Below are 12,893 nucleotides of genomic sequence, written 5' to 3'. Positions count from 1 at the left end.
CTGTCTCTGGGTTTTCAGAACTGTGGCTAGAGTTAAGGAAAAGGGCTCATCCCTAGTTTATGTGTTCTTACATTCATAACTACGAATTTCTTCTCATCTATTTTGTAAAGTTATTTTTATTTCCTTAGATGCTACTTCCTTCCCCTGTTACCTCATTTAATTATCTGGAACTTTTAGAATATTTAACTGTCAAATGTGTCTCAGTACTCTCTCCTGAAGGACCCCATATCCTCCCTTCTAGAAGGGAGGTACCACCGAGGGATGACTGGTGAACTAACAAAGACAACCCTCCCCCCGGGGATTGGAATGGTCAGATTCTGGGTTTCACCAGGTGAGGTGATGGCTGCCCTCTGGGGGCTACTTAGAGAAGCAGGAGTCAGAAAGAGGGGCTAGGCTTGAAGGAAGAACCCAAGGGTCTTTTCTGACTTCTGAGGGAGTTTTTGTGCACAGAAGGCAATACCATTTTCTACCCGTCCCTTGTCTATAAAAACCCTCTCTTATCTGAGCAAAGAAACTGAAGTCAGTCTCCGAGCTATTTATTGAAGTGGTCTAATCCAGTTATGATGTGGAAAGAAAGTCAACTCTCTTCCTAACTTCAATGAGGTAGTGTAGGACCAGAGCAGGAAGGAGAGGCAAGCAGATGAAGCAGGATGGTGACCTGTGTGATGGGAGAGGTATCACTTCAGCTCACTGTTCATAGATGTCTCAACAGACGGGATCAAAGGGCTAATTGTTCAACACAATGTAGGTGAGATCGGTTAGTCATAAACGGTCAAATGGCACAAGACTCTACAAGGAGGGATAATGTGGGAGGGTCTTCTGTTTTGTGTTGATTTCATTGGTTAATTAATAAAGAAACTGCCTTGGCCATTTGATAGGCCAGCCCTTAGATGGGTGGAGTAGACAGAACATAATGCTGGGAGGAAGAGGGAAGTGAGGCAATTGCCATGCCTCTCCTCTCTGGGCAGATGCAATGGAGCCAGCCACCAGATCAGACATGCTGAATCTTTTCCGGTAAGCCACCACCTCGTGGTGCTACACAAATTACTAGATATGGGTTAAACAAATATGTAAGAGTTAGCCAAGAAGAGGCTAGATATAATGTGCTAGGCAGTGTTTAAATGAATACAATTTGTGTGTTATTATTTCCGGGGCTAAGCTAGCCATGTGGGAGCCGGGTGGGACAAAAAGCAGGCCTGTCCTGCAGCTCCTCACTACAGAGGGAGGAGACAGAGCGATGCTGCCCAGGCCTTGGGAAGGAAGGAATAGGATGAGGAGTTAGTGCTTCATGGTTGCAGAGTGTTCGATGGAAGTCTAGAGAAGATGGTAGTGCAGCATTGAGAACATTCCTTACAATAATAAAAGTGAAGGATGCCTAGTCAGAAAGAATTGAGTTCGCATCAGAGCCACTTACCTTTTCTGTGCATTCTCCAAGTGGCTTTCTTCCATTTTATGCTCTTTTTTGGCTGTGGAAGAAAAATAATTATGATTAAACTATTTTCTTACATATCTATCCCTTGTGTAATCATATATCTTTGATCACACCCATTCATTATTATAGGAACTCAAGAGTGCATTTGAGTCACATGCCTGGAGATCATATTCAGAGACATCGCCTTCTTGAGCATGGCTAGAGCTAGCCATAGTCAAATGAGTCTGTTTTGTCTGGAACACCCTCGAGAGTGAGAGAAAATAATTATACCTGGAAAAATATACCAGTTGGAAACGTTCTAATAGATGTGGTTGCTGGAGCTACAGTTGGCCTTCCCATGACCCTTGCCATATGCCCATTCTGTTCTCTCTCATCCCCAAACATAATATGGTAGTGTGTGCAGCAACTCTGCTGGGGTTCAAGAGCAAGCACAAGAATCCTTGTGCAGTCTCTCTCCTGTTGACAAGTTCATTGTCAGTCTGGGGAAAACCTATGGATGTTGGGCTCAGATCAACATTTTGTAAACGCATTGGCAAGGAAATACATAAGGTCACTATGGAAGTTAATGACACCAAGATATGATTCTGAATTTATAGATGAAGAACCTGTGCTCTGGAATTATTTAATACGATTTCATTCTGAGTACTTTACAAAATTTTCCACTTTGAAGATAGTATCATTATGTATGAAAGTAACACTCATACTTTTAAACTACCCAGAAAATAAGTAGACCACAGCGTAATCATATAATCTATGGGAGACCTGAGATGACTTTAAATGAAGGGACAAAAAGTCAATCATAATGAACGATTTCTATTGAGATTCTCCGTGACAGCTATTAAAGGATTTAAAATATCAGCATTGTATAAAACTTGGGTCTGCCACTTCCTATCTTTGTGTGTGACTATGGAGAAATTATTCATGACCAAATGCTTAATCATTACCTCATCTGTCCTCCAGGAACGACCACAGTAATTACTGTCAAGGTTAAAGGAGATAATGCAGGCGCAGGGCTTAGCACACAACATATGCTCCCTCCACAACATGACAGCATTTATTAACACCTTATCCTCATTTTCTCTGTCACTCCTTTAGAAATGGCAGTTCAAGCTGCACCCCTCCCTGGTATCATACTTGACATAACTTCTAAAGTGATTGTAATGTCCTAGGAGGCCCTGGCTCCTTGGAGACACCAGCCTTTCTTTCCCATGTTCGTTTCTGTGTGGTCAGATGTGGTTTGAGCGCACTGAGTTGGTGCAGGAGAATTGTCTGTATTCTGTCAATCATATTTTAAATAAACGCTGATTGGCCAGGCAGGAAGCATAGGAAGGAAACCAGACAGGAAGTAGAGGCCAGGCAGGGAGAACAGGAGGATTCCGGGAAGAAGGAAGCTCTTCCCCCATTCCTGCCCAGACCATCGGGAAGCAAGATGTAACCTACCCGGCTGAAGAAGGTACCAAGCCACATGGCTAGCATAGATAAGAATAATGGGGTAATATAAGCTACAAGAGCTAGTAAGAAGCCTGAGCTAATGGGCCAATCAGTTTATAACTTACGTAGACGGGTGTGTGATTTTCTTTGGGGCTTGCCGGCTGTGGGGTACCAGGCGGGACAGAAACCCCAACGAGCAGGCCCTCATGTTACACTGAGTGTGTGTGCATCTGAGACTCTCTGCCTCTGCGGGTTTTCTTCCCTGGAGTACCCTACCCAGACTCCATACAGCTGCCCTTACTGCACTCAGGTCTCAGCTCAAATGCCACTTTCTCTGATTGGTCTCACCAAGGAAAAGACCATCCATTGCCACCTCTCATTCCCAAGTCCTCCCTCATGGTCTCTTTCTTTTTGTTTCCCTTCTCCACCCATTGCCTCTGTCTGCTCAACAGACAACGCTATTCCTTTAATACCACATCTGCCTACAATGCCACAGTATCATGCAAGCCCCACGAGAATAGCAGCTTCACAGTTTCGTTGCTTTCTGCTGTAGGTCTAAATGTGGAATTGAGTTTATAGACATCAGTGTATATATTGGTCCCAAAGTAATTAAAGGGAGAGACACTGGCTGTCCTAAGCAAACAATGGAATATTTAGATTATAAATGTAAACTACTATTGTGGTATAATGTGGTATGTCATCACTATGTACATTATATTTCAAGTAATAAAATTGCAACAATATGAAATGGTCTGGCTTTGATAAGTGCATCGTTTTAGTAGGGCTAAGTGGTACTGTGGCCTTCTTTTGGTATATGATGTCCCCAATAGCCCCACTAGACATTTCTGTGTATTGCTTTGATTCTTTGCCAATCAGATGCTGAGAAATAACCTAAATCTCTGAGGTTCCAAGTTCCCCTCAAATGTGAAACAAACAATGACTTTTTTTTTCATGCCAAAGGATTTTAAACTACATGTATGGCTAAGTAGAAGGAAAAATTCCTTTGAGCCTCAGTGGTCTTCCCGGAGCACCTATGTTGTTCTGGCCCTGGATAGTTTCCAGTTGGCCGCGCCTATGATGCAGCAAGACAACTATGGCCAAGCTGTCACTACACATGAATTGAGTGACAAGAAACAGTATATCCAAACGGACTAGACCAGCAGGTAAGACCTTCAATATCGCTTCGAATATGGCGATGTGGAAAGAAACAACACCTGAAAATGCAAAGCAGGTGTTAGGAGAGGCAGTGAACTCTACAGAATCTTGGAGAGTCTGGGGAAAGGGTCTGAAGGAAAGTGATAAGGACCAGCGGCTTTCATTTTTTCCTATGTGAAGACAGAAAGAAAGACGCACTGTGGTGTGGATTCTCTACCAGCCTAGCATATCTCACTACAACAAGTGACATTTGTGACGGTGCCACTGATACATCTTACATTACCAGATGCTCCATTTAAGCCAACTTTAAATATATTCTTTAGAAAGAAAATGTTTAAAAGCTGGATTCATGGACTCAGAAACTAAAATTCTAATATCATTAACAAGTAAAGCAATTTTAGGCCAAGTGTAAGAATCCTAGTGTTCCTAAATTTGAGACCTCATTTCTCAGTACTGGAGATGAAGCCCTGGTGTGGGTAAGTGAATGACAAGTCAATACGAAAGCTCTGCTCTATTCAAGAGATGGGAGGTGCTTGCCTTATTACTGCATCTTCTACATTTCAGAGAGAAGAAAGGACAAGATAATATTGTTGTTGGTCATAGCTTCCTATGTGACCCAGCCTGAAGGAGCTGTTGGCATTGTGAGCTAGGTGAGTTTGTTCTTATGTTCCATGTGGCTAGGGCCTATTTTAGGTGTTTGGAATCTACAAGAAAGCAGAGCTGCCTCTCCGCAGAACTTTCACTGTAGTTAGGGAAGAAAGGCAGCTAAACCTGACAGGATAGGGTGCACTGTAAGCAATTTTTGGTAAGTGGTAGCAGGAGACATTCAGAGCACTGACGATGTCCACAAAAGGAGCCTTTATGAGTGAGTTACTGAATTAGTTAGTCTAGACAGCTAAAGCTGGAATACCCATATGCTGGTACTAGGTTCAAGACATAGGGCACAGTATATTGATAATAATGAGCCTTGTGAAAATTTTCCTCATCCTACAACTTTAACTAATGTCCTTGGATCTATGCATGGAATGTACTTAATCTTCTGCTAGGCAAAGTCACATAAGTAAGTGGCATTTCAGTGTTTCTAAGCTTCTTTCCCCATAACTTAAATTGTGGCATTATGAGTGGGGGTAGGGTAGATAGCTTTCTTAGGAGACTAAGTTTGGAGGGGCTGCCAGTTAGCATTAGGAGATATGGGAAGATAATATGCACCCCCACCTTGCTTCTGGGTCTTGTTTTCAAGACATTTTTTAAAAGCCTGCAGGAAGCTAGATATAATTTCCAAATCAGGGAATAAACCCACAGTTTTTAAGACAATAAAGACAATTTAGAAGAATCAGAATTCCAACAAGGAGACGATTCACTTAGCACCAATTCTGTCTTCTAAACTTCTTATCAGGATTATGTGTCCAGGGGTGCCTAACCTTTTGACACTACTCTCTTACATTGTCATCTACAAATGTGCCAAAGTTCATGCACAGCTATGCTGATACATTTTTGTCAACCTGACGTGAACTAGAGCCACCTTGGAAGGACCTCAGTGGAAGAACTGCCTCCATTGATTTGGGCATACCCTTGGGGCAATTTGTGATGACTGTTTGATTTGGAAGGGCCCAGCCCACTCTAGGTGGTACAACCCCTGGGCAGCTTGATTCTACTTCAACAATGACCAAACACCTTTACCAGCAGATCATGAAACCAATTTCTTCGTTTATCCACAAGCAGCAACGCGTTTCTTGCTTGATATTGTAAAAATTCCTTTTTTCTGTCCGCATTACATTTCCAGTTGTTGCCCCCAAAGACTGGAACCTCTCAAAGTCAAACATAGTGGTAGGAATCAGCTTCCTCCAACTCCTCTTAGTGTTGATATTTTTGAGCTCCTCCTATGTGTTGCAAGTGTTTTTTAAATAAATCCAGAATGGTGAGTCCTTTCTAGAATGTTTTCCAATCCGCCTTGCCTCTACTCACTAGAAGAAATCATTACGTGTGGCGAGTGTAGCATTAGAAAATGAGTTTATTAGATAAGACTTAAAAGTCAAACGTCCTTCTCGAACCATAGGCTGCAGAATAGCTCTTAGGTTTGTATGCAAAAAAAACAACTGTAATCTCATTGTCTCACTGTCCGTCTCAGAGAAAGCTCCTGGCCCACCAGATGAGAGGAATCTTTTCTCCCTCCTTCCCTCTAAGCAGTCTCAACAGTGGACTCAGAATATCCAGGAAACCATGTTGAAAACAGATGCGCTGTCAGCCAAGTGTTCATGTTCCGTTTATGGAGCACAGAGTAGAATTAGTATCCTTAAGGGTCTTAGGATGTTCAGAATAGAGAAATAGCAAGAAGTCACCAGCTGCGTTAGTCCCTGAAACCAAGCCTGGCTTCTACTCTGCAGCTATGGAAGGCCTCCAGGACACTTCCTTCCGAAATGAAGCCTTTTCATCTAATAGTTGTCTGTTGTTATATACAGCCACTCTCCTCCATGACCCTAAGCTAGAACTTCTGGGTGATATGCTGCAGCCTTGGTAACTTTATATGCTAGCTTAGTTTCTATGTTTACGTCAGAGATAAATCTTGCCACGTCACCTCCCTCAACGTTCAGAGACTAGAAGATTTGATTGCGTTGATTTTCTGTCTGGGTCGCTAATATTTCTTATATGTTCACTGGAGCAGCACTTCTGGTTTCCTCTGGAGTGCTTGCTTCCTTGGCGTTGGCTGATTGGCTAATTATTTGGTGCAAGAGATCTAACTTCTGTCTTGTGCTTTGACACACTTTCCTCATTCAACTGCATCATTCCTAGGTTCAGAGGTGAAGTGAGGACTCTTCCTTTCCCTTGATCACCGAGATGCCACTGCAGGGCTATTAACTGGCCTGATTGTGTCTGGAAAAGCAGAGAAGCCTGAACAGAAGGAGAGGAGGACATGGCCAGTTGGAGGCGGAGACAGAAACACACATTTGTGGAGTAGGCTCTCAGAGTTTATGCGCTCCAAAACAATCGCATCGGTAACACCAAAGAACACTCATGAGGCTGGAGCAATGGCTCAGCCCTACACCGAGGTCCAGTGGCTCTCAACTGCCTGCAACTCCAAATCGAGGGGATATGATGCTCTCTTCTGGCCTCTGTGGGCACACTCACACACCACACCACACACACACACACACACACACACACACACCAAACAAAGACCTAAAAATAAATCTAAAACAGAAAAGATCCCTGGTCACAGATAACCATAATAGATAATAATAGCAAAAAAATACAAAATATTGTAAAAATTAACTAAATAAGACAGAAAGAGACAAGTGGGCAGATGCTGTTGGGGAGACAACAGTGTTGGTCTCCAGGAAGGCAGAGTTACCCCAGGTGCTCCATTTGTTTACATGTATCTCACAGCTTCTTGGATGGGGTATGGCTATTCTCACATTTCAGAAAAGTATTTTTCTTTTAGGATATAATTTTGCTCATCATTATTTAAGGGTTGATCAAGCCTGTTCTACAGGAAATGCCAAAATCTTCCCATTTAACAGTGGAGTCCTGATCGCGCCCATCATTTTTTGCCTATGCTTTGACATCCCATTTTGTTCCTATTTAATCTTCAAGAGAGAAATGATTTACTGTTCTACAAATACATGGAAGTCAAGAGGGTGGAGGTAAGGCAAGATGTGTTTAGGATTAATCTAAACTTTCCAACCTAATAATATCCATTGAATTCTGTGCTGCCTAGCTTGATTAACTGGACCTTGTCCCACACACCACACCAAAGATGATAGGTGAATCTATTTTCTTTTCTTTTTTAACACAGAAGTGTTTTAGAGTAAAAGTTTCCCTCTAACTTCTAGAGTTCCCTTCTTAAAAGACAATTATGTCATCATTCTGCTTAAGGGTCTCTCTGCCTCTATCTCTCCATCTGTCTGTCTGTCTGTCTCTCTCTCTCTCACACACACACACACATACTCACACACACACACACATACTCACACACACACACACATACTCACACAGGACCCCAGTACAGGATAAAGCACTTCTGCCTTGCACACCAAGCCTTCATCTCTCTCTCCCTCTCCCTCTCCCTCCCCCCCCCCCTCTCTCTCACACACACACACACACAAACACAAACACACACAGACTCACACAGGACCCCAGTACAGGATAAAGCACTTCTGCCTTGCACACCAAGCCTTCATGACCAGGCTCTTTTCACTCTCAACTCTTGACCAATGCATCTGTCACACTGGACTTTAATGTTATCTGGGCTTTCTCTAATGACTTTATTTGGGAGGTAAGTGGCTTTTTATTTTGAATATCTCTTTATCCCTTCTCTTCCCCCAACCAAACTCCATTGCCAAAGTACTTTTTTCCCCTTCAGAAATCAAGCTTAAAATTTGCCTGCTAGATGAAGCTCTCTATGCCTCTTCCCATGGGGCAGAACTGGTCTTTCTGTGAACTCCAAAGGAGCTCCCGTGGTATGGTGCACAGTACACTTCTGAGATCTGTTGGCAGCCTGCCTTTCCTACTCCACTTTGCTTGAGAGTGGCAACTAAGGTTGTTTTCAGTTATGTGAAAGATGGATAAATAGTCAACATTAACAGAACACATTAACAGAACAGAGTTCCTGGGAACCATCTCTTCCTGAGGACAACAGGGTCTTTCTTGGAAGCACAAATCAAATCTACCTCCCTTTCCCCCCTCATTTATTTGCAACAAAATATTAGGAATAAAGTAGCATCCAAATGTCAGAGTGAGATTCCCATCTGTATGTTGTGAATACCATTGGTTGATAAAGAAACTGCCTTGGTCTGATAGGGTAGAACTTAGGTAGGTGGGGAAAACTAAACTGAATGCTGGGAAAAAGAAGAGCAGAGTCAGAGAGATGCCATGTAGCCTTGCTAGAGACAGACCTCAGAACTTTAGCTGGTAAGCCACAGCCACGTGTCCATACACAGATCAATAGAAATGGGTTAAATTAATATGTAAGAGCCAATAAGAAGCTAGAACTAATGGGCCAAGCAGTGATTTAATTAATACAGTTTGTGTGTGATTATTTTGGGGCTAAGTGACCTGAAACCAAGAAGCATCTCTCTCCTCCTACATCAGAATATACTATTTTTATCCCAATAAATGCTGCTTTCATTTGGAGTTCAAATTTTGGACTGTTTTCACAAGTCCAAGTACCATTAGCCTCAGAGTTTTCAAAATATACTAAATCTTTTCTAGGCTTAATTTTGATAAAGGGGAAGGTTCTATAAATAAGATTGGATATTCAGAAATTTCCAAATTAAGACCGGCAGCATGTAAATGTACCCAAGTCTTGGAACTTTTAATCTCAAGCTTTTCCATGGTGGGTGTAGGCGAAGAAGACGGTGCAGAGAGATTGAGGACTCTATTCTAAACACAATAAAGTCATGTTTATGAATACTCATAGAGAAGCAGTAAAATGTGAAGAGAGGGGAAGGGATAGAGGTTGGAAGATCTTCCAGGCATTCTTTACACAGTCTATTACACTTTAATATACCATGGTTTATGGACCTGGTGTGGTTGGCATAAACCCACAGGACACACAGTAAAGAAGCTGATTTTATTACAGCACACGACAGGTGGAGGAGCCGGGTGATGTTAAAGGGGAAACAAGGGAAGCAGGCGCTGGCTCACGGGGCATCCGTGGGATGTGAACGTGCCTGGCATTTTTCATTTCCTGGGAAATCACCTCTTCATGTGCTTTTCCAGGAAAAAGCAGTACCTTCTGGAAAGCCAGGAAGCAACACGCCAACACCGGAAAGCCTTGGCCTTTCCACACTTGGTTACATGCAACACTGACAGGCAGAGCTCTTACTGTCCCCTCTTCTTCTTACAGTTTTATTTGCTTGCTTGTTTGTCTGTTTATTTATCTAGAAGCAGGATCTTGCTATTTATTTAATTATTCATTCATTTATTTATTTAGAACATTTATTTATTTACTTACTTACTTACTTAGTTAGAAGCAGGATCTTACTATGTAGCCTCGGCTGGCTTAAACTTCCTATGTAGAACAAACTGACCTCAAACACACACAGATCTGTCTGCCCCCGCCCTCCAAGTTCTTGGATCAAAGGAGTGCACCACCATGCCTGGTTCTCTCAGTTTGTTTGTCCATGAAAGATGATATCTTCTCTTGTCTTCCTATCTTATTGGTTTCCCTAGTTGTGGTTAAACTAGAAGCATGGCTATTTCTGGTTTGCCACAGAGTGTTCATTTGGCAGTGTAAAGGTGACCAGCACCTTCTGTGGGAAGTGGTGGGGGACTGCGTGATGGCATGACGTCAAGGTTCCCAGAGGGATGCACTTTGATGTCCACGTCCCCTTTCACTAGAAAACCAAGGCTTGTGGCAAAAAGAATGAGGAAAAAGCATTGGAACTGACACCTTTGAAGAGGGCTGTGGAGTCATAAAGCAAAGAAATACAGATAAAAGGAGCTAATCAGAACTTCCCCCCCTTATTTTTTGACTGAAAACAGTAAATCTGTGTATAGATGCCACATTTCCTTTATCCATTCTGTCGTTGGACATCTAAGCTGGTATCGAGGGTTTTGACTCATAATATAGGGCATTATTCAATGCCCCTACTGTCTCCTAAGGGGCGTTGTTTCCACCAGAATTCTCACATGCTAAGGTGGTATCTAGGCTGTGCACTGGACCGCATATTTTCCAATAGGAGGCTACATATCAGAGAGAAAGTTTTGAGTTGGAATTTTGGCTTTCACTCTGAATTTCCTGCCTCTTGATGCTTTAAAACAGACCATGGGGGTAAAATTTTCGAATGATCCGGTGAGAGAGGCTAATTAACACTAATGGGAGGCAGGTGGTTGAGTTCTCAGGCAGCTCTTGACTCTCTGTGTGTTATACCTCCATGGACCAGGCCAACACATACCTTTACTGATGTGTATTAAGTGACATATCTGTTGTAAAAGTGTTTTCTCATGTATTTTATAAATACCTCTCAATACTTGTATTTATAAGATATGCTTTCTTACCTGGAGAATAATTTACATGAATCATTTTCCCTTGTACTGCCTGCCCTATCTTCTAGCCACCCCATTTCTAAGGGGAAGAATCAGACTTTCTGGAACGTTTTTAGGAGTTCTGTGGGATAGTGAAGTCTATGCTCACATCTTCCAGGGAGAAAAATCAATTTTTGAGAGGACTATTGATTGGCATCTTGTTAGACCAAAACTCTGAAACTGATTTTTTTTTTTGAATTTCAAATTTTTTGTCCAGTAAGATGCCAATAGTCCTCTCAAAAACCTCTGTGGAATTTCAAAACTAAGGAGGTTCATCATGATGAAGCTCTTGATAATCATTCAGAAGCAAGCTGTAGGGACACTACTACCAGGAGACGCCCTTTTCCTCAAACAGCTCTGTCCTGTCTTGGTGTGGAGCCAACTAAATGTGTCTTTCTGGAAGGCATGGCCTGTAGAATTTTTATTGGGCTGTGTGTTTTGCTTTCGAGCTTTTACTCCGGTGCTTAGCACTCGAGGATGTAAAGGGAGTGTCTACCAACCTGTGGTTTGCTACTCCATTCGTTGTATAATGACTGATTACAAAGCAGCTGACAGGTTTGTGAGCAGAGGGAACAGGCCGCCCATCCCTATCTCTGAGTTCACCTGGCCCTCTTCAGAAGTTACTATCCCATGCCACCCTGCAGCACTGCAGCCCTTGGTACTGAGCAGTTAGCTCGCAAGCAAACTGGAAAAAGAATCGATTTGGATTTTTTTTTTTAGTCTTTCATAGCTGCTTCGATAACCATTCATATTATTGGGGTGATCACTTGACTCTTCATTAGGTCTTTTTAAACGTGTGTATATGTGTGTGCTTTTGTGTGTCATAGCCTGTCTGTTTAGAGAACAACCTCAGGTGTGGGTCCTTTCCTGCCACCTGGAAATGGGGTCTTTATTGCTCCCTGCCGCATATACCAGGTTAGCTGGCCCACAAGTCAGCCAATATCTCTTAATTATTTTGACAACTGCTTTTGCTATAGCAGTGCTGGGACTGCAGATGTGCAAAACCTGCTTTTCCATGAGTAGGGATCTGAACTCGGGTCCTCACGCTTGCACAGGAAGTGCCTTACCCACAGGTCCGTCTCTTATCATATCTTAACTTGCCTAATTATAAACTAGATAAAATGGAATCTTACATTTAAGAACTTTGGAGCTACAAGAAATTATCTAGTCAACCTTCGGGCTAAGGTTCAAAAATGAATTAAGTTAATAATAGGAAATTAAACAAATATTTACTGGATTTTTCGGTAATAGAATGGTGTCCCGCTCCACATCCCCTTCCGTCCAACGGTTTCCACCAATGACAACTAAGGAGGGTCAATCTGCTGACCGAGCAATTATTAAGGAAACAGTCTAATGTAATCGATCAGGATAATCAGTTTGGTGGTGTCAGCACTGATTATTCTGAGAACTCACTGAGTGCAAAGATGTGTTAGGCGCATGGTTAAAGGATTTAAGAGATCATTTAAACCCGCATTTAAGGCAATTTCTACACTGTGGATGGTGGTGGAGCCAACATGTCAAATTGCTCCTCAACTTTCTAACTTCTGGCTTTAGAGAAGCTGTTTAACTTGGCTAAGGTCTAGTTCTTTTATGAAACAATAAGAACTACTTTAGACAGTTGTCAAAATAATTGAGAGATGTTGGCAAGGTGCTCGGCCATTGCACCTTGCCTAGCACGTTCATTCAGCGAATGTCCAGTACTGTAATGACTTGTGCCACGCACGTTCTTTTTATCTGTAACATTTGCTTGGGCTCCAGAGATACTTATTTGAGTGATGGAGCATCGTGTTTATTCCTTTAGCAACATGTGCATCCCCAGAGAAACTCCCCGAGATTTGATACACTCAGT

At 42.4% G+C, this 12,893-nt stretch overlaps 1 protein-coding gene across 4 annotated transcripts in view; it reads right to left on the bottom strand.

The window, feature by feature from the left end:
• Fmn1 (formin 1) overlaps positions 1 to 12,893 on the bottom strand; it is a 369,449-nt gene that overhangs the window by 25,034 nt on the left and 331,522 nt on the right. For all 4 annotated transcript variants that reach the window (XM_075961724.1, XM_075961725.1, XM_075961727.1 and 1 more), the window contains one exon: positions 1,415 to 1,466. In XM_075961724.1, coding sequence (XP_075817839.1) covers positions 1,415 to 1,466 — 52 coding nt within the window. The remainder of the gene's footprint in view (positions 1 to 1,414; positions 1,467 to 12,893) is intronic.

Source organism: Microtus pennsylvanicus, chromosome 2, assembly GCF_037038515.1.
Source record: "Microtus pennsylvanicus isolate mMicPen1 chromosome 2, mMicPen1.hap1, whole genome shotgun sequence".
Taxonomy (NCBI): domain Eukaryota; kingdom Metazoa; phylum Chordata; class Mammalia; order Rodentia; family Cricetidae; genus Microtus; species Microtus pennsylvanicus.
This window is presented reverse-complemented; position numbering and strand designations above follow the sequence as displayed.